We start from the raw sequence: 27468 nt of genomic DNA on the forward strand, positions 1-27468 counted from the left end.
CTGGGATGTGGGCGTCCTCACACGGGAAGCCACCTCTTCTAGAGCGCGCTGAGGGAGCGAGCGCGCGTCTGTAGCGGGACTGAGCGCCCGGAGAGACCTGCGCAGGCGCACGCGCGCCGGGGCGTGGTGAGGGCGCAGCCTGGGTGACGCCCCCGCGCCTGAGGGGACTCGCCGTCAACTCCCCTCCCCTCCCGTCACTTGTCTGGAACTTGAAGAAGTGGGTATTCTTCTTCCCACCCCAGGCACTGACGGAGCGGCCCCCCGGAGATTCCAGGACCTGAGCTCCGGGAGCTGGACTCGCAGCGGCCGCGGCAGAGCGAGCGGCGCCGGGAAGCGAGAAGGAGACGCCCGCCGGAGGCCCAGCTGCCCGGGGCAACTCATATGGCCGCCGCATGGCCGCCGCTGCTGCTGGCGCTACTGGCGCTGTCCTGGCCACCCCCAGGAACCGGTGAGTGACCCCCGCGCAGTCCGGCGGCCCCTCTCTCGCTCCCAGCTCCGCATCCAGGCCGGGTACTCGGCCCCTGGGTCCCCGAAGATGACGGCGCCACCCACCCCCCATCTCTGCCCCGGGGTTTGAAGGAACACGGGGCGAGGGCAGGACCCTCCTCGTAGCCATCCGGAGAGCGGTCGGAGTTGGGTTTAGAACTTCCTCGAAATTGGCAGCAACACAGGGTGGGCACAAGACCCTCCTCTGGGCCCCTCGGAAAGCGGATGGAGTTGGGTGCGGACATTTCCCAAAAAGGCAAGAGAATCTCAGAAAATCAGCAGATGGTGACTCATGCGGGATTACCTTACCCAGGTTCCTGCTCAGCACACCCAGGCCATAACCCAGCAGCCTGCTGGCGGGCTGGGTCTGGACAGAGAGGATGGTTGAAGTTGGGGAGGCGGACAGTGGGTGACACTTGACACCATTACCCCTCTGACCCCCAATGTCTGACTCCAGGGGACTGGCCATTCATTCATTCTTTCATTCTTTTTTTTGAGACAGTCTCACTCCATCATCCAGGCTGGAGTGCAGTGTCCTGATCTTGGCTCACTGCAGCCTCCTCCTCCCGGGTTCAAGCGATTCTCCTGCTTCAGTCTCCCGAGTAACTCGGATTACAGACATGTGCCACCATGCCTGGCTAATATTTTTGTATTTTTAGCAGACAGGATTTCACCATGTTGGCCAGGCTGGTCTCAAACTCCTGATGAATATATATATTATATATTATTGTTATATATTATAATAATATATATTATATATTATGTATTATATAACAATAATATATAATAATATACAATATATTTCTTAAATATATATTAAATATATTATATATTTATAACATTTATATAATAAATAATATATATTTTGTTATACATTTAATGAGGAAATAAATATTTATTTTATTATTTATTTATATATTTTATGTGTGTGTATATATACGTATATATATAGTGTGGGTGTGTGTATGTGTGTGTATGAGAGAGAGAGACAAGGTCTTGCTCTGTTGCCCAGGCTGGAGTGCAGTGGCACCATCCCGGCTCACTGCAACCTGGACTTCCCAGGCTCAAGCTATCCTCACTGTGGCTTCTGGAGTAGCTGGGATTATAGGTGCTCACCACCACACCTGGCTAATTTTTTTGTATTTTTGGTAGAGATAGGGTTTCGCTATGCTGCCCAGGCTGATTGCAGCGAAACACAGTGGCTCATGCCTGTAATCCCAACACTTTGGGAGGCTGACGTGGGAGGATCACTTGAGCTTAGGAATTCAAAACCAGCCTGGGCAACATAGCAAGACCCCATCTCTATAAAAATAATTAACTAAATAAAAATTTGAAAATAGAAAAGAATACATAGGACTATGTTTATTAGTGTCAATAAGCGCTGACACATGTCGAGGACCTACTATGTGCTAGGGCCCTTAGCAGAAAGATTTTTATATAGGACCTGGGGGGTTAGAGGTCAGTCTCTGACCACCCCAGTTCAAATCCCACCTCTGCCACTAAACCTCTGTATGACTTGGAGGATGCTATACTCTGTGTCGGTTTCCCTGTCTGTAAAGTGATGTTAACAGTAGTGCTGGCCTCAGGGGGCTATTTGAGGATTAAATGCCAAGATATATGTGAAGCACCCAGAATAGCCCCTGATCTGTGTCAGCGCCCTGTGAGTGTGCACTGTTCTAAGTCTCATTGTACAAACTAGGAAAAAGAATCAGACAGGTTAAGTAACCGGCCTGAAGCCTCACTATAATTGCCTTCCTCTTGTGCCACGATCCCCCACATTCTTCCAGCCAGGACCTACCCGGAGTAATAATACAGCTTTTCATGGATTTGAACATCGAGGATTTCTCCCTATTTTCTACATTGAGGGTATTCTAACCCCTAATGGCAATTGTGCTGTAAATAACGACAGTCATGGTATGTGAAAGCTACGACACCGGTGTGATGAAAAAGTTCAGGGCCAGGTGCGGTGGCTCACACCTGTAATCCCAGCACTTTGGGAGGCCGAAGCAGGAGGAACACTTGAGGTCAGGAGTTCAAGACCAGCCTGGCCAACATGGTGAAACCTCATCTCTGCTAAAAATATATAAAAAATTAGCCGGGTGTGGTGGTGGGAGCCTGTCATCCCAGCTACACGGAAAGCTGAGGCAGGAGAACTGCTTGAACTCCGGAGGCAGAGCTTGCAATGAGCAGAGATCGTGCCACTGCACTCCACCTAGGCGACACAGCGAGACTCCATCTCAAAAAAAACAAAAGAAAAAGTCTGGAGCTATATAGTGGTGACAGTTGCACAACATTGTGAAATGTGTGTAGTGCCACTGAACTGTATGCTTTAAATGGCTTAAATGGTAAATTTAGTTTTTAACCACATATTTACCATAATTTTTAAAATCAATGATGTTGAGATTGAGGGAAATACGGTAATAACAGAAAAAATATGGTAATAAATAGCCAAAGTGAAGGAGCAAGGCCAAGTTGCAGACCATCCCAGATGCCCTTACCCTCCTCGCCTGCCATGACCCCAACTAGTGCCCCAGTCCCCCCTCCCCCCACACCCCACCGTCCACCAGGGCTCCAGGGCCCCAGCGTGCAATTGCACGCCCAGGTGCCCGGGCTCCCGGAGCCCCTCCCTATCTAGCCCAGGAATGCCCCGGGTCTGACACCTTCTCTTCGGTTCTCCGCAGGGGACATCGTCGTGCAGGCGCCCACCCAGGTGCCCGGCTTCTTGGGCGACTCCGTGACGCTGCCCTGCTACCTACAGGTGCCCGGCATGGAGGAGACTCACGTGTCACAGCTGACTTGGTCGCGGCATGGTGAATCCGGCAGCATGGCCATCTTCCACCCAACGCAGGGCCCCAAGTATTCGGAGCCCAAACGGCTGGAATTCGTGGCCACCAGACTGGGCACGGAGCTGCGGGATGCCTCGCTGAGGATGTTCGGGTTGCGCGTCGAGGATGAAGGCAGCTACACCTGTGTGTTCTTCATCTTCCCGCAGGGCAAAAGGAGCGTGGATATCTGGCTCCGAGTGCTTGGTGAGCAGGGGTTTTGGGGAGGCTGAATGAAAGGCGGAGACTTGGTGGGAGGATCAGGGAAGTCGGCAGAGTGGGGAGGCCAGAGTGGGGAGGCCGGGGAGGCCAGGGAGGGAGGGAGATTCCCTCCACAGCAGATTCCCTGGGGACAAAAGGAGATGGGGGTGGGGTCAGGGGAGCGCATGGGGGGAGGGGCTGCAGGGCAGGAAGGCAGCAGAGATCTCCTGGCGTAAAGACCCCCAATCTTGGGGTCAGAACACCCTGAGGCAGAGGGAGGGGTATATTGGAAAAGGAGTTTGGAGGGAACCCGGAAGGGAGGAGGCCTGGGTGGCCTCTTCTTGGCCCCGCCTTTCCTCATCTGTAAAAGGGTTGGTGACAATAGTATCACCCTTGGAAAGCTGTCCTGAGTGTCCCGGTGCAGCCTTAGAGCTTCACCGCTGGCCCATGTGAGCCCCTTAGAGCTGTCAGTTACTGTTACTTTATTTGGTGAAAAAGGAGAAAGTTGAAACAGACAGACAGGAAAGCAAGGATCCTGATACCCAAAAGAGGAGGGGATCTGCTTTCATTTTCATGAGCTCCATGAGGCCCTCCTCTTGGAACTTGAGCAAGAAATCTCTGTGCCTCAGTTTCCTCATCTGTGGGATGGGGATCACCATGAGGATTCAAGAAAACTGACCCTGTTTTTTTTTGAGCCAGAGTTTAGCTCTGTCGCCCAGGCTGGAGTGCAGTGGTGTGGTCACAGCAGGTCCTCACTGCAGCCTGGAACTCCTGCGCGCAAGGGATGTTCCTGCGCTCCCTGTAGCTGGAATTACAGGAATGTGCCACCACGCCCAACTTGTTTTTGTTTTGTTTTATTTTGTTTTGTTTTGTTTTGTTTAAGCTTATGTGCCAAGAACTATTCCAGGCCTGTGCATGAGAAACTCATGAAATGTCAAGGGCTTGGAATTGTGCCTGGCACACAACACCCGACCACAGGCAGCTGTTGTCACTCCAGCAAGCCTGGGATTCCAGGTGTCATGGTTTAGGATGAGGGTAAAACAGAAACAGCGAGTCAAGTTAAGGAGAAATCTTCGGTAAATAATACAGGTAATGATGGGGAAGCAAGTTCCAGGTTTGGGAATCACCAGGATGATGATTAAGAGATGGTCAAGGTGGTTTTGGAGTCAGACAGACCTTATGTGAAAGCCTAGCTCTGCTGCTTACAGCTGTGTCACCGTGGGCAAGTCACTTCCCTTCTCAACTTCAGGGCTCAGGCTTCCTCTCCTCCACTGAGCCCCAGACTAGCATAATCCCCTTTGGGTTTCCCCTTCCCAGCCCTGCCCTCTCCGAGTCATCACTGCCTAGGAAAGAGTCTGTCTGCCCCCTTGGACTGTACCCATGAGGGCAGAACCAGGGCTATTTTGGTCACTGCTGGGCCCCAGCACTTTCCAGCAAACAGTATTTATGGAGCACTTACTATGTGCCATTCTGACAGCTTCACCTGCATATTCTTATTGCCTATGGTGCCATCACTACCCCTGTCAACAGACAAGGAAACTGAGGCACAGACTTGCCCAAGACCACCCAGCTGCTCAGGGACACAGCAGGGGTTTAAACCATGCCATCCTTTTTTTTTTTCTTTTTCTTTTTTTGAGACAGAATCTCACTCTGTTGCCCAGGCTGGAGAGCAGTGACACAATCTCGGCTCACTGCAACCTCCACCTCTCAAGTTCAAGCAATTCTCCGGCCTCAGCCTCCCAAGTAACTGGGATTACTGGTGTGTGCCACCACACCCTGGCTCATTTTTAGTAGAGACAGTTTCCCCGTGTTGGCCAGGCTGGTCTCGAACTCCTGACCTCAAGTGATCCACCAACCTCAGCCTCCCAAAGTTCTGGGATTATAGGCATGAGCCACCCCGCCCAGCCACCATGCCATCCTGTACCCTTAATGAATGCCTCCTTCTACCACAGAGGGGTTCATTGAATGACCTGTTGCTTTTGTTCCTCTTCCCAGCCAAGCCACAGAACACAGCTGAGGTTCAGAAGGTCCAGCTCACTGGAAAGCCAGTGCCCGTGGCCCGCTGCGTCTCCACAGGGGGTCGCCCGCCGGCCCATATCACCTGGCACTCAGACCTGGGCGGGATGCCCAATACCAGCCAGGCGCCAGGGTTCCTGTCTGGCACAGTCACTGTCACCAGCCTCTGGATTTTGGTGCCCTCAAGCCAGGTGGACGGCAAGAGTGTGACCTGCAAGGTGGAGCACGAGGGCTTTGAGAAGCCTCAGCTGCTGACTGTGAACCTCACCGTCTACTGTGAGTGTGCCCGAGTCAGTGACGGCAAGATCCACTGCCAGGCTGCCCCCACCACTGTCTACACTGACTCCCCAAGGCACTGTAGGCATTGCTTCCTTCATCTGCACTGGCTCCCCTGACTCTTGTCTACACGACCCACCCCCATTGTCTGCACCAGCTCCCCTGGGCCGTAAACAACACTGTCCCTATTGCCTACACCAATTTACTCGGGCCATAGTCAATGCTGGTACCCAGATTGTCTGCCCTGGCTCCTCTAGCCACTCTCTGCACGGATACCCCACACTCTGTTGACTCCCTTGAGCACAGTCTACACTGCCCCCAAACTGCCTACACCTGCTTCCCCAGGCAACTATCCACAATGACCTTCCCCACATTGCTACACTGGTTCTCCTGGCCACAATCAGCACTGCCGCCCTTCTTGTCTACACCCACTCCCTTGTCCATTTCTTTCTTTTTTTCTTTCTTTTTTTTTTTTGAAATAAGTTCTCACTCTGTCACCCAGGCTGAAGTACAGTGGCACAGTCTCGGCTCACTGTAACCTCTGCCTCCCAAGTTCAGGTGGTTCTCCTACCTCAGCCTCCCAAATAGCTGGGATTACAGGTGCATGCCACCACACCTGGCTAATTTTTGTATTTTTAGTAGACAGGGTTTCACCATGTTGGCCAGGCTGTTCTCAAACTCCTGACCTCAGGTGATCTGCCTGCCTCGGCCTCCCAAAGTGTGCTGGAATTATAGGCATGAGCCATCGTGCGTGGCCTTTTTTTTTTTTTTTTTCCCTTTGGACAGGTTCTCGCTCTGTCAACCAGGCTGGAGTGTAGGGGCATGATCATGGCTCCTATAGCCTCAACCTTCCAGGCTCAAGCGATCCTCCTCCCTCAGCCTCCCAAGTAACTGGGACTACAGGTACAGCCACCATGCCCAGCTAATTTTACAATTTTTTGTAGAGAGAGTTTTGCTATGTTGCCCAGGCTGGTGTCAAACTCCTAGGCTCAAGTGATCCTCCCACCCCAGTCTCCCGAAGTGCTGAGATTACAGGCGTGAGCCACTGCATCTAGCCTCTTGTCCATTTTCTACACTGCCTTACCATTGTCTACATTGGCTCTTCTGGGCCGCAGACAGCACTATCCCCATTGTCTACACCAGCTATTTCGGCCATCAGCTGTGGGGTGTTTTCACTGTCTCACATGGTGTCTACACTGGCTCCTGTGACCACTGTCTACATAAACACCCCACTTTTTCTACACTGGTTCTCCTAGGCACTCTCTAAAGTGCCCCTCGACACTGTCTACACTGACTCCCTGGAGAACTGTCTGCATTCACCTCCCACATTGTATCGACCAGTTCCCCTGAGCCACGATCGACCATCTCTGCTGGGTGCTGGCTGCATTGATCTTCCCACGTTGTTTGTGCTGGCTCCCCTCAGCAGTGTCTGCAGAGTCCCCCAGTGTAGTCTCCATGCTCCTCTGCCCAATGTTGTCTACACTGGCTCACTTACAGGCTATGGAGTCTCACCCCACATCACCACACTGGCCTCCTTGTGTTCTGTCTGCACGGCCCCTGACAGCATCTGTCCTGGTTCTCCTGCACGGCGTTACCTCCAGCAGCTCCCTCACGGCGTCATCGACATTGACACCCACACGTTTATCTCCACCGACAGCCCCAGGGACTCTCTAACCAGTGCTGTCTAACAGCAATAGCACGCAAGCTGCATATAGGATTTTAAATTCTCCAGCAGCCACCCCATTAAAAAAATTAAAAGAAAGAGGCCAGGCACGGTGGCTCACGCCAGCACTTTGGGAGGCTGAGGCAGGTGGCTCACCTGAGGTCAGGCATTCAAGACCAGCCTGACCAATGTGGTAAAACTCCGTCTTTACTAAAAAATGCAGAAATTAGCCAGGCATGGTGACAGGTGTCTGTGATCCCAGCTACTGGCCAGGCTGAGGCAGGAGAATCACTTGAACCTGGGAGGCAGAGGTTGCAGTGAGCGAGATCGTGCCATTGCACTCCAGCCTGGGCAACAGAGCAAGACTCCATCTCAAAAACAAAAAAAGAAAAAAAAAGAGATGAAATTTATTTGTTTCTTTATTTATCTATTTATTTATTTGAGGCGGGGTCTTACTGTGTCACCCAGACTGGAGTGCGGTGGCACAGCTCACTGCAGCCTCAACCTCCTGGGCTTAAGTGATCCTCCCACTTCAGCCTCAGTCTCCTGAGTAGCTGGGACTACAGGCGTGTGACACCATGCCCAGCTAATTTTGTGTGTGTGTGTGTGTTTGATGGAGTCTTGCTCTGTCACCCAGGCTAGAGTGCAGTGGCGCGATATCAGCTCACTGCAGCCTCCGCCTCTCAGATTCAAGTGATTCTCCTGCCTCAGCCTCCCGAGTAGCTGGGATTACAGGCCCTGGCTACAGTGCCTGGCTAATTTTTGTATTTGTAGTAGAGACGGGGTTTCACCATGTTGGCCAGGCTGGTCTCAAACTCCTGACCTCATGATCCCCATACCTTGGCCTCCCAAAGTGCTGGGATTACAGATGTGAGCCACCACACCTGGCCTTTTTAAATTTTTTTGTAGGGACAGGATATCCCTATGTTGCCCAGGCTGGTCTCGAACTCCTGGGCTCAAGTGATCCTCCTGCTTCAACCCTCCAAGGTACTGGAATTACAGGCATGAGCCACTGTGCCTGGCCAAAGTTAATTTTCATAATTGCCTTTACGTACCCCAATATACCCAAAATATTATTTCAACTTGTAATTTTTTTAAATTATTCTTGAGATCTTTCCCATTTGTTTTGCCCTAGTAAAGCCTTTGAAATTTGGTGTGTATTTTGGCCTGGCTATATTTCGGGTGCTCAGTAGTCACATGTGGCCAGTAAGTGCCACATTGGACAGCTAGACTAAGGTCCCACATCGTCTACACTGGCTCATCCAAATACTGTCTACACACACACACACAGGGCCTGTCTTAATTTCACCAGCTCCCGGGGGCACACTCTATATGTGGGGGTGATCTCACCCCCACCACAACATTTCAACACTGGCCTGACAATATAGCATCTACTGTAATATTCCAACACCCTGTCTACACTGAGCCCATCAGTAATATCTACACAAGCTCTTCTAGGCATCATTCATACTGTTCCTCCCATCATTGTCTATACTGCCTACTCCCCCGCCAGGCAAGTGGTACACAGATTCCCTCAGGTACTGTCTATCCTGGAGTCCCTCAACACTGTCACTGGGTCTGAGCGAGGAGGAGATCTACACTGACTCCTACCCCTCACCCCCCAAAAAACCCTGTCCCATTGGGGCCTGTCCCCTGAGGACATCGAAAGGCCCTCACTGTCAATCACATCGGGGATGGCTGAGCAGCAGCCTAGAGCAGGGTTATCCAGGACTCTTTCCCGCAGGACTTGTCGGAGCCTTGAATACACTGCCGTGTGTTATGAGTGGTCATTGCCTATGAGTGACAAAAGGAGGAGGCCTTTTCCCGCAGGACACCCAAGACATGCCTGGTCCGGGCCACCCAGGAAAGCTAGTGGAGAAAAGCAGGTCCTCAGAAGCCCTCTCCATGTGCCCACTGACCACAGACTCCCAGGCTTCTGCTCTCTGCGGCACCCCATCTCCCTAGACGACTCCTAGGCCTCTGCAGCTCCCGCTGTTTTCCAAATATCCCCAGGCCTTTTCCTGCAGTGATGTGAATCCCACGTAGCCCTCGGCTCCCCAAAGTCTCCCTGTCTCTGAACCTCTGTGTCCATTTCCTGCAGACCCCCCAGAGGTATCCTTCTCTGGCTATGATAACAACTGGTACCTCAGCCAGAATGAGGCCACCCTGACCTGCGACGCTCGCAGCAACCCAGAGCCCACAGGCTACAACTGGAGCACGTGAGTCCTGGGTCTCAGGGAGGAGGGCCTGGGGGTGTGGATTTGTGGGTCTGAGGGAGGAGACGCTGGGGGCCTGGACTCGGGACTGAGGGAGGAGGGGCTGGACCTGGACCCCTGGGTCTGAGGGAGGAGAGGCTAGGGGCCTGGAATCCTGGTCTAAGAGAGCAGGGGGATTCAGAAAAGAAAAAAAGAGGAGGGAAGAGATGCCCAGTGGGGGGCATCTCTGTTTTGCAGTTGAGGCGTTTAGCAGGTGGTTTAATCCTGGCTGGTGGATGCACCTGCTCTTGGGGTGTGCCTGCTCTGTGCCCGGTACTTCCCCCGAATCCCACGTGACCCCATGCTGTGCAGAGTCAGCAGCTGTTGTCATGCCCAGGTTAAAGACCAGCCACGAGAGGGCAGAAGCGGCCCTTGAATCAGCCCTGGCTCCAAAGCTGGTCCTCCGCCTCTTGGCCAAGCTTGTCTAACCTGCAGGCCGCATAATTTGTAAACTTTCTTAAATCATTATGAGATTTTTTTTTTGCAATTTTTTTTTAGCTCATCAGCTATCATTAGTGTTAGTGTATTTTATGTATGGCCCAAGAGAGTTCTTCTTCTTCCAGTGTGGCCCAGGGAAGCCAAAAGATTGGACACCCCCACGCTAGACTGTAACCACCTCACCATCACCTTGTGTAACCTACTTGGTTATCTCTGGATGGAGCAAGTACTATCCCCATTGTCTAGATGAGAAAGTTGAGGCTCACAGCAATAAGATTTCCCCAGATTCATACTGAAGCTGGGGTCAAGAGCAGGGTAAGAGAAAGGCAAAGGGATAATACAAAATTTTATAATGCATAATTTTACATAATTTACATAATTTTACTGAACCACCTTTTGTTTTTTTAAGAAGGGACTCTGTCGCCGAGGCTGGAGTGCAGTGGTGTGATCATAGCTCACTGCAGCCTGGACCTCCCTGGGCTCAGATGATCCTTCTGCCTCAGCCTCCTGAGTAGCTGGGACTACAGGCACACACTACCACACTCAGCTAATTTTGTTGTATTTTTTTGCAGAGACAGGGTTTCGCCACATTGCCCAGGCTGGTCTCCAACTCCTGGGCTCAAGCAATCAACCCACCTCAGCCTCCCAAAGTGCTGGGATTGCAGGTGTGAGCCACCTCGCCCAGCCTTACATCTTTTTCCTTATTACAAAACTAACTTGTATCCACTGTAGAAATATCAAACAATTTAGTTATGAGCAAAAAGAAGAAAGAAGCACCTATAGTCAAGTGTACCCAGCCACCTCCAGAAATAACCAGTGACCCCTTATTATACATCCTTCTGTCTTCTTTCTCTCTGTTTCTAAACAAAGACTGGAATTATGCTATACATATAATTTTGAAACTTTTCCTGTATCTTGTGAATACCTTTCCATGTCAAAGCACAGAGATCCACACTCCATTTTCCCCCACGTTGTATTAGGAAGACTGTCAAACATACCGAAAAGTCAGGAATTTTCCAGTGAGCACCTAAGATTCCACCACGTGGATTCCCCCACTAACATTTTACTGTGCTTGCTTTATCATGTTTCTGTGATTCCTTCAGTCCCTCTATTCATCCATCAATCATATTATGCACTTCAGAGCACCCCCAGCTCCCCTGCTTTTTTTTTTTTTTTTTGACACAGGGCCTCACTCTGTTGCTCAGGCTGGAATGCAGTGGCACAATCACAGCTCACTGCAGCCTTGAACTCCTGGGCTCAAGTGATCCTCTAGCTTCAGCCTCCCAGATAGCTGGGACTACAGGCACACACCACCATGCCTGGCTAACCTGGCCCCTTTTTCAATGTTGCTGGGATTCCATCACTTTTTAAAAAAAAAAACAAAAACACAATTTTAAGAATAGAGACAGGATCTCACTATGTTGCCCAGGCTGGTCTTGAACTCCTGTACTCAAGCAGTCCTCTCGCCTGGGCCTCCCAAAGCGCAGGGAAGGGATTCCAACATATGTGGATGACATCAGTTATTTAACCAGTCCCCAGTAGAGGACACAGATGTCATTTTCCATTTTCTTTTTTTTTTTTTTTTTTTTTTTTTGAGACGGAGTCTCACTCTGTAGCCCAGGCTGGAGTGCAGTGGCCGGATCTCAGCTCACTGCAAGCTCCGCCTCCCGGGTTCACGCCATTCTCCGGCCTCAGCCTCCCAAGTAGCTGGGACTACAGGCGCCCGCCACCTCACCCGGCTAGTTTTTTGTATTTCTTAGTAGAGACGGGGTTTCACCGTGTTAGCCAGGATGGTCTCGATCTCCTGACCTCGTGATCCACCCGTCTCGGCCTCCCAAAGTGCTGGGATTACAGGCTTGAGCCACCGCGCCCGGCCCATTTTCCATTTTCTACTCTGCAAACACCATGGTGGTAACCATCCCCAGTGGTCACTTGTCAGCAGTTGTCAGTGGAAGGAATTGCTGGTCAAAGGTTTCGATTGGTGTGATGGTGCCTTTACTGTCCTGCCTCAGAGTGCCACAATTCAGGCTCTTGAGCCGGATGGCTGCGTTTGCATCCCAGCTCTGCAGAGTGCGCAAAGCCCGATGCTTCCATCTCCTCCACCTCTGTTCATTAAACCAGTGTTCCTTGACTACTTACTGTAGTAAGTAAGCCAGGTGCAACTAACCGACGTACGCGGGTCAATAAAACAGACCAAATTTCTTCCCCCTATGGAGCTTGCATTCTAATGGTGAAAGAAACAAGAAGCAAGATAAAGTCATGAGGTGTGTAGTGTGTGCGCAATGGTGATAAATACCGTGGAAAAGATAAAGCAGAGAAGGGAATGGGACTGGGTGCCATGGCTCATGCCTGTGATCCCAGCAGTTTGGGAGGCAGAGATGGGAGGATCACTTGAGGCTAGGAGTTCGAGGCTAGGAGTTTGAGACCAGCCTGGCCAACATGGCAAAACCCTGTCTCTACCAAAAAACATACAAAAATTGGCCGGGTGTGGTGGCACGCACCTGTAGTCCCAGCTACTCAGGAGGCTGAGGTGGGGAGATTCTGTGCACCCAGAAGATGGAGGTTGCAGTGAGCCAAGATGGCGCCACTGCACTCCAACCTGGGTGACAGAGTGAGACCCTGTCTCAAAAAAAAAGAAAATAAGAAAAGAGAGAAGGGGATGGGAAGGGTGATCATCGCAGTTGAAATAGGGTGGCCAAGTGAGGTGTTACTAAGGTGACATCCCAGCAGAGGCCTGAAGGAGATGAGGGTGAGCTCTGCGGGTACCTGGGGGGAAAGCATTCGGGCAGAGGGAACGGCATGGGCAAACCCGTTTCTATCCATCCTGCATAAGCAAACACACTGGACACCTAACTGGAGAGTTTGAGGACCAACAAGGAGGCCACTGTGGATGCAGAGGCGGGAGCAAAGCGGAAAGTAATGGAAAACATGGGCAGAGGTAGCAGGGACCAGATCATGTGGGGCCTGTGACAGGAGAAGACTTCGGTTTAACTCTGAGCCAGGCTAAGCCGCCAGAGGGTACTGAGCTGAGGGATGGGAACTGACTTAGGGTTCACAGGCGACCTCTGGTGGCCATGTGGGGAAAAGATGAGGGGGCCAGGGCAGAAACAGAGCCCAGTGTGGAGGCGGCTGCTGGGGGCCCGGATGCACCGCGCCAGAGCAGGGAGGTGGCCCTGGAAGCCCTGAGGAGCGGTGGGATTCTGGGTAGATCTTAAGGTGGGGCCAACAGGATTGGCTAATGGGTTGGGTGTGGGCGTGAGAGGAAGGGAAGAGTTGGGGGGCCTCCAGAGTTGCTCTCCGCTTATGCCATAGAGGGTGTGAGGGTTCCTGGCACGCAGTGAGTGCTCAATCACTGTCACTCCGGACCTGCAGCCGAGGCCACCTCCTCACCTTTCTGTCACTCCCAGGACCATGGGTCCCCTGCCACCCTTCGCTGTGGCCCAGGGCGCCCAGCTCCTGATCCGTCCTGTGGACAAACCAATCAACACAACTTTCATCTGCAACGTCACCAATGCCCTAGGAGCTCGCCAGGCAGAACTGACCGTCCAGGTCAAAGGTGAGGAACTCCCTGAGTCGGGAGAACAGGGACCAAAGGAAGAGGTCGAGGCAGGGTTCCCTCTCCAGTGCTCTCTGGCTCCCATCCTTCTCCTAAGCCTTCTCACAAAAGGACCAGTGGGGCCAGTTGTACTCCCCTGTTAACTCCATACCTATACCACTGGTACCGTTGTTCAGCTGCCTGAATACACTCCCTCCACACACACAGGTTGGGATAGATGTGGAATCCCTCTCTCTCAGGGACTCAGGCCTTTCCAAATGTATTAGGCAGACCTCTATCAATTGCAATTGACAGAAACACAAAGTAGTCTAAACAAAAAAACAACACAGGACTTTATTGAAAATTCACCTTCAGTTTATGGTTAGACCCAGGGGCTCCAACCATGTAACCTAGGAACTTTTATTTTATACTTCCCTTGTCTCTGCTTTTTGTTATACTGGCTTTATTCCCAGGCAGCCTTTGAAGCAAGATGGCCCTCAGCAGCAACAGGCTCACATCCTACCAGAATAGCAACAGCAGGAGGAAAAAACACACCACTTTCAATAACTGTAGCCAAAGTCCCAGGGCTGGCTCTCATTAGCTCAGCTTAGGCCACAGCCCACCTATGAACCAATCATAGCAGCCAGGGAGAATAGAATGTTCTGATTGGCCAGGCCTGTGTCAAAGTCCCATTCTAGGAACCAGAGGTTGGGATCCAGTCCACCTGAATTAAATAGACTGAGGCAGGTGGAGTGGCGGCTCTCCAAGGAAATTTGAGATGCCATTTCAAGAATGAGGGATAAACCCCAAGAGTTTTCTTACCTAAATGCCTGTTTCCTTCTCTTTCAGAGCGACCTCCCAGTGAGCACTCAGGCATGTCCAGTAACATCATCATCTTCCTGATTCTGGGAATCGTGATTCTTCTGACCCTCGTGGGGATCGGGCTTTATTTCTATCAGTCCAGATATTCCTGTGAGTTCCTTTGGCATCATCATCTGTCTCCCTCGAGTGATCATCACCAGAGCTGCCATAATTGAGCACCTACTATGTGCTGGGCTCTGTGCTGAGTCCTTCCCATGTGCTTCTCACTGAATCATCACCCCACTGCCATGAGGTTTGACCGATGAGGGTGCAGAGCCATTCACTGGTTCGTTGATTACATTTACAAATCTTATTTACAGAGTGGGAGAAGAGCATATAGGGCCTTAAGGCCATGGTAGGGACTTTGAAATTTAATTCAGGTGATGTGGGAGTCCCTGCCAGATGGATAGAGGGTGAAATAATGCCTAACCCCTCAGCCTTACTCCATGTGCCTTGTTCAGGAGTGACTCCTAGGAGAAGTTGGCAGGAACTGGCACCTCTGATCCTCAGCTCTAAAAGGGTCTGATGCTGTCACACCTCAAGAGATTTGCACAGGCCGTTCCCCTGCCTGGAGCACCCTCCCATGGCTCCTTCTGGAGAAGTGTGCCAGCTAATTCTGTTATCAAAGGAGCGATACTTTGCTGAGCACCGTCTACGTGCCACTTTGTGTGTGTAACCCCCTCGATTTCAATTTCTACTTTTTTTATTTTTTTATTATTTACTTTATTTTTGAGACAGGCTCTCACTCTGTCGCCCAGGCTGGAGTGCAGTGGTGCGATCTCGGCTTGCTAAAGCCTCCACCTCCCAGGTGCAAGCGATTCTCGTGCCTCAGCCTCCCGAGTAGCTGGGATTACAGGCCTGCACCACTGTGCAGAGCTAATTTTTGTATTTTTAGGAGAGACGGGGTTTTGCCATGTTGGCCAGGGTGGTCTCGACCTCCTGGCCTCATGTGATCTACCTGCCTCAGCCTCCCAAAGAGCTGGGATTACAGGCGTGAGCCACCACACCTGGCCTATACAATCTCCTTGAATGCTCACAAGCACCCAGCAAAGTGGTTCTCCCATGAGCCCCGTTTTACAGAGGAAGAAATATTTGCTTGACAGATGAAGTTACCTGCTAATGGTCAAATAGCTGGAAAGTGGTTGATGGAGAGAAGAAGCCAGATCTTTGACTACCAAGCTTTTCCCTCAACCACTAAACAAAGCTGCTGCCTCACATCCCGGACAGATGCTGCCTGTTCCAGGAAGCCCTCCCTGACCCCCAAGCGTGGGCCAAGCATCTACTAGGCTCTCCCACCCCAGCCTTGCCCATTCTGGGTCATCACTGTGGGGGACTTGTTTGTCTTCCCCAGTGGACTGTGAGCCCCAAGAGAGCAGACCTGAGGCTGTCACTGTCATGACTATGTCCCCAGGACCACCTACCACTGGGCTGGGCATAAAAGAGGCACTCGAGGAAGTGTTTGCTGCGTGATTCAATGTGTCAACTCCAGAGCCAGACTGCCTGTGGGCCCTCGAGCTACTGTTTGATTAGTGATGTCACCATAGGCAAATAGCTTAATCTGTATGACTCAGTTTCCTCATCTGTAAAATCGGGTGATGGTACCTAATAATACAGTAAAACACTTAACACAGCAGGTGCCACATTGTAAGCCACATGCTGGGTATGTATTCACTATGATTGTTATTGCTATTATTACTATTATTGTTATTATTAACATAAACTGCACAAGAGCAGGCTTTTTTTTTTTTTTTTTTCTGAGACAAGATCTCACTCTGTTGCCCGGACTGGAGTAGTGCAGTTGTGTGATCTTGGCTTACTGCAGCCTCAACCTCCCAGGCTCAGGTGATTCTCCCACCTCAGCCTCTCGAGTAGCTGGGATTATAGGCATGCGCTCCCACGCCTGGCTAATTTTTAAATTTTTTTAGTAGAGATGGAGTTTCTCTGTGTTGCCCAAGCTGGTCTCAAACTCCTAGACTCCAGCAATCTGCCCACCTCAGCCTCCCAGAGTGCTGGAATTACAGGCGTGAGCCACCACGCCTGGCCAAGAACAGGCATTTTTATCTCTTTTGTTCACAGCTGTGTCCCCAGCACCTAAAATGTACCTGGCACAAAATAGACATTTACCATTTGCTGAATAATAACTACTATTTGCTAAATACACCCCTGTTGAATAGTCCAGGAAACTGAAACACAGAGAGGTTAAGTCACTTGTCCAAGTTCACACAGCTCCTAAGAAATGGAATTTGAACCCATCCATCTGGTTCTAGAGCCAGGCTCGATATTTATGGATATTTAATAACCAAGTGAATAACTGGATGACCAGATCCTTACAGAGCACCCCCGCCATCCCTGTCTCACACACGTGTATACCATTAAGGGAAATGGCGCCCGCATGTAATAGCAGAGGCAGAACTTGACATTTTCAGGGCCCTGACACCCAGGCATGTCTTCTTCCCATGCTTCCCAGCATTATGCCTTCCTGACGACTTCCCCTCCTATTTCCCCAGGTAAGGAGCATGCCAGCGCCTCGGCTAATGGGGTAAGTGCAGTGCTGGAGCTAAGGAGGGTGTGGGGTCTGCACGAACTACAGACCAGACGTCTCCAGATGCCCGCAAGAGCCTGGGTCTTTTCTCCTGGTGCCCCAAGCAGCATTTCCCAACCCTTCCTGCTGGGCAGAATCCGCTGTAGAGTTTGCTAAGACGCAGCCCCAGACAGTCTGGTCTGTGATAGGGCCAGGGAATCTGCATTTTAATATCCACCGTCCCCCGACCCGGCCTCAATTCCACCCTTGGCCACACCTTGAGAAGCACCGCGCTGGCTTCCAGGGAGAGGGGAGGGGATGGGCCTGCCGTTCTTTGCACATTGGGCTTCCGTGGAAAGATATTTGATTTTGTTCAAAAGAGCCCTGAGGCTAAAGTGTGAAAACCCTCTTCTAGTATATCTCCTATTCAGATGTGAGCAGAGAGGCCAGCTTTTGCCAGGATCCACAGACAGAGGGTGCAAGGTGACACCGTCGGGACTGAGCAGGGAGAGAGACTGGAGCTGGCAAGGACATGGGCCTCCGGAGTTGGACCCCGCCCCAATGGATGAAGACCCCCTCCAAAGAGACCAGCCTCCCTCCCTGTGCCAGACCTCAAAACGAGGGGGGCAGGTGCAAGTTCAGAGGTCTCCAAGACCACCCTCTGTTCATTTGCTAGAAGGACTCACTAGACTCAGGAAAGCTGTTAGGCTCACAGTTACAGCTTGTTACAGTAAAAAGATAGGGATTAAGATCAGCACAGGGAGGAGGTGCACAGCCCACACTCCAGGAGAGATGAGGCGCCGGCTTCCAGCTGCCCTCTCCCAGTGGAGCCATAGAGGCAGCACCTGATTCTCACAGCAACACACGTGATGACGTGCAAGTACTGCCAACCAGAGCAGCTCACTCGAGATCTTCGTGTCCAGAGTTTTGTTTGTCTTGAGACAGGGTCTGGCTCTGTTGGCCCACTGGAGTGCATTGGTGAAATCACAGCTCATTGCAGCCTTGACTTCTCAACTCCAAGTCATCCTCCCACCTCAGCCTCCTGAGTAGCTACGACTACAGGTATGTGCCACCATGTCTGGCTAATCTTTTTATTTTTTGTAGAGATGAGGTCTCCCTGTGTTGCCCAGGCTAGTCTTGAACTCTTGGCTTCAAGTGATACTTCTGCCTTGGCCTCCCAAAGTGCTGAATTAAGCAGCTCACCACCCACATGACTAATCTCATACATCAAGCCAATATCATGTGGCCCAAGACCCCCACCATAAATCACATCATTTATGATGTGGCCCAGAGTGGCCCAAGACTCTCAGATCAGCTACCAGCAGGATATTCCAAGGGCTTGGAGATGAATGCCCAGGAGCTGAGGATAAAGGGCCTCATCTTTGTTTGGGCAAGGTTAAGCCTCTACTGCATAGCAGACCACACAGAAGGGTGTGGACCGCTAGACAATTTTGGTAAAAATTTGGCCTCTGGCCTTGACCTTCCAATTCTCTGTATCCGTCAGATCTCTGTGGTTACAAGAAACAGCCACTGACCCTGGTCACCAGAGGCTGCAACTCAGGCCGCAAGCAGCTGCCTGGGGCGTGTCCAAGGAGCAGAGACAACTACTGGACGTGAACTTGAAGAAGGTAGTCAGCTGCAGCCACTTTCGGCCAGCATCTGCAGCCAGCAAGCTGGGACTGGCAGGAAATAACCCACAAAAGAAGCAAATGCTATTTCCAGCTCCAGGGGGAGGGGATGCAGGGGGAGGCAGCACTGCAGTTGCTCAGGACACGCTCCTGTAGGACCAAGATGGATGCGACCCAAGACCCAGGAGGCCGAGCTGCTCAGATGCAACTGACAAGTTTACTTTAAAAAGGTCTATGATCTTGAGGGCAGACACCAGAATTCTTCTTATAAAGAAAACTGTTTGGGAAAATACCTCGAGGGAGAAAAGATCTTGGGCCAAGATGCTGAATGAGAATGCAAAGCCTGAGCTGCTCTGCAAGAGAAAATAAGCGGGACGGAGGATTTGCTGTGGACAGAGATGGAAGAGAGGGGAACAGAGAAGTGTGGGGAAGAGATACAAACCAGCAGGATGGCAGGGGCAAAGGGTTCAAGGGGTGATGAGGCCAGTGGGACCCCACAGAGTTGGGGAGACAAAGGAACATTGGTTGCTTTGGTGGCACATAAGCTCCTTGTCTTTCTCCAGCGCCCAAAATCTCATTAAAATTTATTTACCTCCAGTGGCTGTGTGCAATGGGGTCTCTTGTGGAAAGGAAGGAGGAGATGGGTTTCGTGTGTAGCATCACCACATGGGATGGAACCAGAGACATGGAAGCAAGATGCTAAATGAAGAAGGCTGTGAGGGCTGGGGTTCTCAGGCACCTTAGGAACAGCCTGTCTTTTTTTTTCTCTCTCTCCAAAAAAATTTTTTAAGAGACAGTGTCTACTGTCACCCAGGCTGGAGTGCAGTGACATGATCATAGCTCATTGTAGCCTCTTAACTCCGAGGATCAAGCAATTCTCCCACCTCAGCCTCCCAAGTAGCTGGGACCACAGGTGCCCCTCACCATGCCAAGCTAATTTTTTAAAATTAGATAGTACAGAAACTTCCCAAAACTGGAAGTTATAAAAAGACATGAGGGATCCGTTCTAATTTGTGTTTAGAGTATAATGGTCCAGCTCCATTGTTTTGCACGTGGATATCCAGTTTTACACAACACTATGAATGTAATGAATGCCACTGAATCATATACTCAAAAATAGCTAACATGGCAGGCGGTGCCAGGCCTTTTCTGCAGTTTCTAGAGTACAATCTATGTCTTTGCCTTTTCCAGCTTTTAGAGGCCACCTGCGTTCCTCAGCTCATAGATCCTTCCTCACATCACTCCGACTTCTGCTTCCCTCACTACATCACCTTCTCTGACTCTGATCCTTCTGCTTCTCGCTTATAAGAACCCGTGTGATTACATTGGGTCTAACCTGGATAATCCAGGATGGTCTCCTCATCTCAAGATTCTTAACTAACTACATATGTAAAGTCCCTTTTGCCATGCAATGTAATATAGTCTCAGATTCAATGGATTCTGAGAGGACCGTCTTTGGAGCAGGAGGAGAAGGCATATTATTCTGCCTACCACACTTAAACTTCATTTAGCTGCCAAGTAAGAAGTGCATTCATCCTGGGACAGCTATGCTGGAGAGGCCACATGGAGGCACCTCACGCCCCCACTGAGCTCCCAGGCAGCAACCAACACCAGAAGCAAGTCATAGAGTGAGCCATTTCGGACATCATCCCAGCCAAGGCTTCAGGTGACTGTAGTATAGCCCTGGCCACCATCTGACCGCAGCTACATAGAGACCCCAAGCAAGTCCTGTCCAGCAGACCACTTCCCAAATCCCCCACCCACAAAATGTGAGTGAACTAGAAGGGATGTTGTTAAATATGGGGGTAATTGGCTAGTCCACAATAGTAACCAGAATTTGGAATTTTTTTCTTTTTTTCAGTTCTAGACCTTTAATCTATACTTGACTTGAATACAACACTGAGCATTTTCTTTAAACCTCAGAAGAGGTTAAAAGAAGTTAAAATTCAGAGAGGAGAAAACTCGAGGATGAAGAAGTTTCCCTAGACACTCAGCCAACGTCACCGGCTTCATTTTCCCCTGTCTTGTTATGAAAGATTTGGTACACACACAGGATCTGTATAATGGAGTATGTGCAGTTTACAAAATGATAATGGTACAGGAGGATTTGTTTTCTAAACCCAAATAGTGGAGAGAACAAAATGCAATGAGGAAGAAGCCTCCATTTCAGAACCCACAGGCCCTGCCCGACTGCCCACCTGACCAGGTAATTCGTGGCTTTGCTTTTTGGCAGCAACGCCACCTGGCGGCCATACCACTCACTGCAGCTCCAGGCACAGATACACTATCGCGGTCGCCAGGTAGTGTGCAGGGTTGCCTCTGCTGCAGTGGCTCGGCAGACAGTGCGCCTTTGTCTGCTCAGTGTCTCCTCCAGTCCATACCAAAAGCACTGTCTCCTCCAGGGTCAAGCTCCCGGGGAGGTAGCTAGGACCAGGTGGGGATCAGAGTGGGGAAACAGCAGCAGGATGAGGTGTCCAGATTCTGCCCCACTACCCAGGACAGTGACTCAGACTCTTCAGGCTGGAACTACAGGCTGCACGGATTCCTGGTGAGATGGGGGTTCAACCTGACTTGGAGTGGTCAGGACTAGCCAGTGGGTATCTGGGGTAGGTGGGCTCTTGGAGATCTGAATGATAAATGCAATGGCCAATCTGCTGTTAGCCGAGGCAAAAGCACAGTACAACTTACTCGGAGGCAGTGGATCAATGGGAGTTGTGGGTGGCATGAAACGGAGGCTGAATGAGAAGCAAAGAGGCCAATGCACTGTGCAGTCTACTCCATTGAGCATCCATGCCCTCTGCAGGTGTGAGAACTTTCTATATAAATTAGAAGTATTGTCTTCATTATCATCATTATTGTTCATTAGTCTTAATTCTCATCCTCATTAAGCATCAGGCTTCCCAGTTCCGTAACTACTTGAGGGGTTCTTCCTGCCCACTGTATGAAGAAAGACCATGGTAGTAAAGAAACAGTTTAGTAGACATGAGGCTGGCCACACCACATGGGAGGTGGAGTTTGAACTCAAATCATCTCCTAGAAAGATATCTCAAAAGGCCAGTCATCAGTAGTGTTGTTGTTTTCAGGAGTAACTGGGGAAGTTGCATATCTTATAGCCTCTGAAATAATGTCTGCACCTTAACAGGACTCAGCCTTCTCTCCCCCTCAGCTGGATGGCCTCCTGTTACAGGAAAAGAGTCCCCATCCAGCAAGACCCCAAGAGAGGGTTCTTGGATCTCACACAAGAAGGAATTCAGGGCAAGTCCGTGGTGCAAAGCAAAAGCGAGTTTATTAAGGAAGTACAATGGTGAAAGGACAGTTACTGCATAGGCAAGAGTAGGGCGTTCCTGAAAGTAAGAGGAGGAATGCATCTACCCTAGGTATGATGCTGCTATCAAGCAAAGATATAGCTTGTACTCTAGAAACAGGGAGATGTGCTCTGCTACAAGGGTTTGTGATAAAGGATTAATTTTCTTAATTACTGTATTTTGCAAGATACTATTATCTTTAAAGTAAAATTAAATTAGGGATGCCTTTGTTCTCCAGATATTGACATATCGGGACACTCTCAAGTCTAGGTCTGTTTTATTCCCTTAACCATAAACATCTAGAGGCTAGGAATGCCTCACTTTCTGAGAATGAACCCCAGCAAGTCCCAGCCTCATTTTCCTAGCCCTTATTCAAAATGGAGTCGCTGTGGTTCAGACGCCTCTGACACTCCTATTAGCTTTTGGGCAAGACCTACTATTTAAACTGTAGCCTAAATGTCTTCCAAAGCTAACTTGGCCCAATAGCCCAGGAATAATTAAGGGAAGGGCAAGATGGGGGTTGGATTAGTGTTATAATTTTCTCACTGATACATCTTTTGCAAAGGCAGTTTCAGTTCCCAAGATAGGAAAAGTCGCCACCTCCTGGAACAAGAAGGAATGCAGTTACACTGCAGGAGGACAGGAACCGTCCAACTCTTCTTTGGAGTTGAGACTGCTCTGAGTGTCCCTAACATAAAACAGTATTGAAGTGTTGGGGCAGCAAAAAAAATTTTTTGGGGGGTGGCATGGAAAGATAATAGGCGATGTTTCTCAGAGCTGCTTTGAGCGGGATTGGGGCAGCGTGGGAACCTAGAGTGGGAGAGATTAAGTTGAAGGAAGATTTTGTGGTAAGGGGTGATATTGTGGGGTTGTTAGAGGAAACATTTGTCATATAGAATTATTGGTGATGGCCTGGATATGGTTTTGCACGAAGTTGAAGGAAGATTTTGTAGTTAGGGGTGACATTGTGGGGTTGTTAGAAGAAACATTTGTCATATAGAATTATGGTGATGGCCTGGATACGGTTTTGTATGAACTGAAAAACTAAACGGAATAAGAGAAGGAGAAAAACAGGTATTAAAGGACTAAGAATTGGGAGGACCCAGGACATCCAATTAGAGAGTGCCCAAGGTGGTTCAGCGTAATTACTTGTTTGGTTGGTGAGTTTTCAGACTCTATCCAAGTTTTTGGGGTGCAGTTCAAGTTGGACTGTAGCAAGTTCCTGGGGGAGGTGGGCCTGGAGGAACACCTGGCCACTGCGATTTCGGTGTTTGGAAGTTCTTGTGTGCTGGAGATGCAGCTGGGGTTTCTCTCACAGTGGAGGCAAGGATTTGCAACTCAGAAATATGTTGCTACTTGGCTGCCTCTACTCTATTATTGTACACCTTGAAAGGGAAGTTAATTAAGTCCTGTTGTGGGGTTTGAGGGCCGGAATTTAATTTTTGGAGCTTTATTTAATGTTGGGAGCAGTCTAGGTAATAAAATGAAATGTATATTGAGAATAAGACAGCCTTTTGACCTTTCAGGGTCTAGGGCTGTAAAGTGTCTCAGGGTTCCTGCTAAACAGGCCATGAACTGGGCTGGCTTTTCCATATTTGATGAAAAAGAACCTAGACACTAACTGATTTGGGAGAGGTCGGATAAAGAAAAAGGAGCATTAACCTTGACTCTGCCTTTAGCTCCAGCCATCTTTTTAAGAGGAAATTGCTGGGCAGGTGGCGAAACGAAATTATAAGCCAGACTGGGTGTGAGGAGGGGAGGTGATAAAAGGATTATAGGGTGGAGGAGCAGAGGCTGAGGAAGAATTGGGAACTAGCTCAGCCTGGCTAGGAGGGGAGAGGTCAGATGGGTCTGTAGAAAAGGAAGATTAGAAAGACTCAGTGACGCTTGGGGTTGGGACTGAGAGGACAGGTGGGAGGGAAAGAAGTAGGATTTGGGACAAGTTGCATTGGGAACGGAGACTAAGGAGTGACTGATGTGTAAAAGAATGCCTGGATATCAGGCATCTCAGACCGTTTGCCCATTTTATGACAAGCATTATTTAGATCTTGTAGGATGGAAAAATTGAAAGTGCCATTTTCTGGCTATTTGGAACCACTGTCAAATTTGTATTGGGGTCAAGCAGCATTGCAGAAGAAAATAAGGCATTTAGGTTTTAGGTCATGTGTGAGTTGAAGAGGTTTTAGGTTTTTAAGAACACAGGCTAAGGGAGAAGAAGGGGTAATGGAGGGAGGAAGCTTGCCCATAGTGAAGGAGGCAAGCCCAGAGAAAAGAGAGAGTAGAGCCATGGAGAGAAAGGGTCAGGGGGTTCTTGCCCCCCAGGAAAGTGGAGAAGGGGTAGAGGCACGGAAAGTAGGGGTCGGGGGGGTTCATGCCTCCTAGGAAAGGGAAGAAGGGGTAGAGACATGGAGAGAAGGGGTTGGGGGGTTCTTGCTTCCCAGAAAAGCAGAGAAGGAGTAGAGACACTGAGAGAAGGGGTCAGGAGGATTCTTGGCCCCTAGAACAGTGGTACTTGCCGCTAAGGATGAAGGACCAAGGCAGGCATCCCTGAGTAGTCAGACACCTCTGAAATGTGGGTGAATAATCATGCAGGCGTCCCCGCGTGATTAAACACCAAGGGAAGACTGTCTTCCCAAGTCCGTGACCGGCGCCAGAGTTTTGGGTCCATGGATAAAACGTGTCTCCTGTCTCTATGAGAAAAGGAAAGGAACTGAAATTAAGAGAAGGGAGAGATTGAAGTGTGGCACAAAGATAGAAAGGAGAAAGAGATTAAGGGATAGTGAGAGAGGTTGGAGAAGAGAGTAAAAAGAGGCCACTTACCTGATTTAAAATTGATGTGATGTTCCTTGGGCTCGTTGGTCTGAGGACCTGAGGCCATAGGTGGATCTTTCTCACAGAGCAAGGAACAGGAGGACAGGAGATTGATCTCCCAGGGGAGGTCCCCTGATCCGAGTCATGGCACCAAAATTTCACTCGCGTCCATGTGAAGAGACCGCCAAACAGGCTTTGTGTGAGCAACAAGGTTGTTTATTTCACCTGGGTGCAGGCAGACTGAGTACGAAAAGAGAGTCAGTGAAGGGAGATAGGGGTGGGGCCGTTTTATAAGATTTGGGTAGGTAAAGGAAAATTACAGTCAAAGGGGGGTTGTTCTCTGGCGGGCAGGAGAGGGGGTCACAAGGTGCTCAGTGGGGGAGTTTTTTGAGACAGGATGAGCCAGGAGAAGGAATTTCACAAGGTAATGTCATCAGTTAAGGCAAGGACTGGCCATTTTCACTTCTTTTGTGGTGGAATGTCATCAGTTAAGACAGGAACAAGCCATTTTCACTTCTTTTGTGATTCTTCAGTTACTTCAGGCCATCTGGATACGTGCAGGTCACAGGGGATGCGATGGCTTAGCTTGGGCTCAGAGGCCTGACAGTCCCCATCTGCCACTGAGACAGCCAGCGTGGGATCTGGGAGTTGCCCATTTCAAGCAAGCCCCTCACATCTCTGAGCATCAGTTTCCCCATCAGTAAAATGGACACAACCACACCTACCTCATATCGATATTCAGAAGACAAAATGGAACAGTCTATTGCTACATAACAGTATTACCACAAATTTGACTGCTTAAAACAACAGACATATCATCTCAAAGTTTCTATAGATCAGGAGACGAGGCATGGCTTAACTGGGGCCTCTGTTCCAGGGTCTCCCCAGGTTGTGCAAACCAAAAATAAACTTCTCAGCGCCCTCACCCCAGCTCACCTGCCACCTCCCCATCTGACTGAATAGATTCTCTTCTCAGCCAAGAGAGCCTGTTGGAACCTGAAAAACTAGTCAGACTGTGACAGGAACGGGGAGATGTTAGGCATGCCCCATTATACTCTCCTCCCTTTGGAATCCACGCAAAAGTGACCAGCATTAACATGAAGATAGAGATCCGGAGACTGACAGAACAGACCCTTGATACCAATAAGATACCACCTCCAACCTGACTCTAGTATAGCATCACACGACAGGTAACAGGCCCTAAAAGGAAATCAAAGTATTCTACCCCAAAATATATTTATTTGATATATTTTAAAATGGCCCTGCAAAGCTCTCTCTTCTAGGGAAAATTCGCATTCTATAGAGAATCTTCTTTTTAGGCTAGAGTGTAGTGGCACAATCTAGGCTCACTGCAACCTCCGCCTCCCAGGTTCAAGCCATTCTCCTGCCTCAGCCTCCGTAGTAGCTGGGACTATAGGCGCATGCTGCCACGCCCAGCTAATTTTTTGTATTTTTAGTAGAGACGGGGTTTCATCGTGTTAGCCAGGATGGTCTCAATCTCCTGACCTCATGATCCACATGCCTCAGCCTCCCAAAGAGCTGGGATTACAGGCGTGAGCCACCACACCCAGCTGAGAATCTTTTAATAGGTCCCTCCAGAGTTTAACACCTTTGATAAGAGACATTCACATCTATTCTCTCTGAAGCCTGCTACCTGGAAGATTCATCTATGTGACAAGAGCCTTGACCTTTACAACCCAGCCCCCCATTTACCTTAACTCAAGCTGATTTCAACTCTCCAGGCAGAACTTAACTCTTTCAACCAATTGCCAATTAGAAAATCTTTAAATCCACCTATGACCTGGCAGCCCACTCTGCAGCTTCAAGATGTCCTGCCTTTCTGAGCTAAAGCAATGTATACCTTACATGTATCAATTTATGTCTTTGCCTATAATTTCTGTCTCCCTAACATGTATAAAACTAAGTGGTGACCCAACTGCTTGGACACATGTTCTCAGGACTTCCTGAGGCTGTGTCATGGATCACAATCCTCAACTGTGGCAAAATAAAATTCTAAATTGATTGAGACCTGTCTTAGCTATTTCTTGGTTTGCAGCTGCAGCCAAATGTCTACCAGAGTTGCTGTCTCATTTGAGGCTCAACTGGAGAAGAATCTACTTGGAAACCCGGGTGTTGGTAAGTAAGGAGACCACCCCTCATATTGTCTTATGCCCAATTTCTGCCTCCAAAGAAAGAAGAAGTAAAAACTAAAAGGCAGAAATGAAATCCACAGGCAGACAGCCCAGTGCCACACCTTGGGCCTGGTAGTTAAAGATCGATCCCTGACCTAACTGGTTATGTTATCCATAGATTCCAGACATTGTATGGAAAAGCACTGTGAAAATCCCTGTCCTGATCTGTGCCATTCTGATTACCAGTATGTGCAGCCCCCAGTCATGTACCCACTGCTTAATCAATCACGACCCTCTCATGCAGACCCTCTTAGAGTTGTAAGCCCTTAAAAGGGACAGGAATTGCTCACTCAGGGAGCTTGGTTTTTGGAGATGTGAGTCTTGCAGAAGCTCCTGGCCAAATAAAGCCTTCCTTCTTTAACTTGGTGTCTGAGGCATTTTGTCTGCAGCTTGTCCTGCTACACTGGCAACATTCAACTGTTGTAGGACTGAGGACCTCCATTTCTTGCTGGATTTTG

At 49.7% G+C, this 27468-nt stretch overlaps 2 protein-coding genes across 13 annotated transcripts in view; one reads left to right on the forward strand and one right to left on the reverse strand.

Annotated features, from left to right (window-relative positions):
- The window catches only part of LOC144337176 (uncharacterized), a 45176-nt gene extending 44782 nt beyond the window's left edge, over positions 1–394 (reverse strand). Inside the window, exon 1 of the mRNA XM_077980422.1 lies at positions 1–394. Coding sequence (XP_077836548.1) covers positions 1–394 — 394 coding nt within the window.
- On the forward strand, positions 137–27371 carry LOC714190 (poliovirus receptor homolog). Of its 12 annotated transcripts, none has more exons than XR_013409898.1 (9): positions 137–448; positions 3168–3515; positions 5505–5801; positions 9566–9683; positions 13565–13713; positions 14542–14664; positions 17061–17092; positions 17490–18136; positions 26875–27371. XR_013409898.1 is itself a non-coding variant. In XM_077980371.1 (8 exons), exons 1-8 carry the CDS (start codon positions 382–384, stop codon positions 17559–17561), a joined length of 1242 nt encoding a protein of 413 aa, XP_077836497.1. In that variant the 5' UTR covers positions 137–381; the 3' UTR covers positions 17562–19299. The 12 variants fall into 12 exon arrangements, 7 of the variants coding, with proteins under 7 accessions (XP_077836497.1, XP_077836498.1, XP_077836499.1 ...); XR_003725113.2 differs by lacking the exon at positions 26875–27371 and adding an exon at positions 18579–19299 and having other exon boundaries at positions 14542–14700; XR_003725115.2 differs by lacking the exon at positions 26875–27371 and adding an exon at positions 18579–19299.
- The last annotated feature ends 97 nt before the right edge of the window (positions 27372–27468 follow it).

This window comes from Macaca mulatta, chromosome 19, assembly GCF_049350105.2.
Source record: "Macaca mulatta isolate MMU2019108-1 chromosome 19, T2T-MMU8v2.0, whole genome shotgun sequence".
NCBI classification, from domain to species: Eukaryota; Metazoa; Chordata; class Mammalia; order Primates; family Cercopithecidae; genus Macaca; species Macaca mulatta.

Coding starts and splice junctions, on each gene's coding strand:
- LOC714190 (XM_077980370.1), top strand. CDS start 382: ATGGCCGCCGCATGGCCGCCGCTGCTGCTGGCGCTACTGGCGCTGTCC. Junction 3,516..5,504: donor TATCTGGCTCCGAGTGCTTG/GTGAGCAGGGGT, acceptor TCCTCTTCCCAG/CCAAGCCACAGAACACAGCT. Junction 13,714..14,541: donor ACTGACCGTCCAGGTCAAAG/GTGAGGAACTCC, acceptor CTTCTCTTTCAG/AGCGACCTCCCAGTGAGCAC.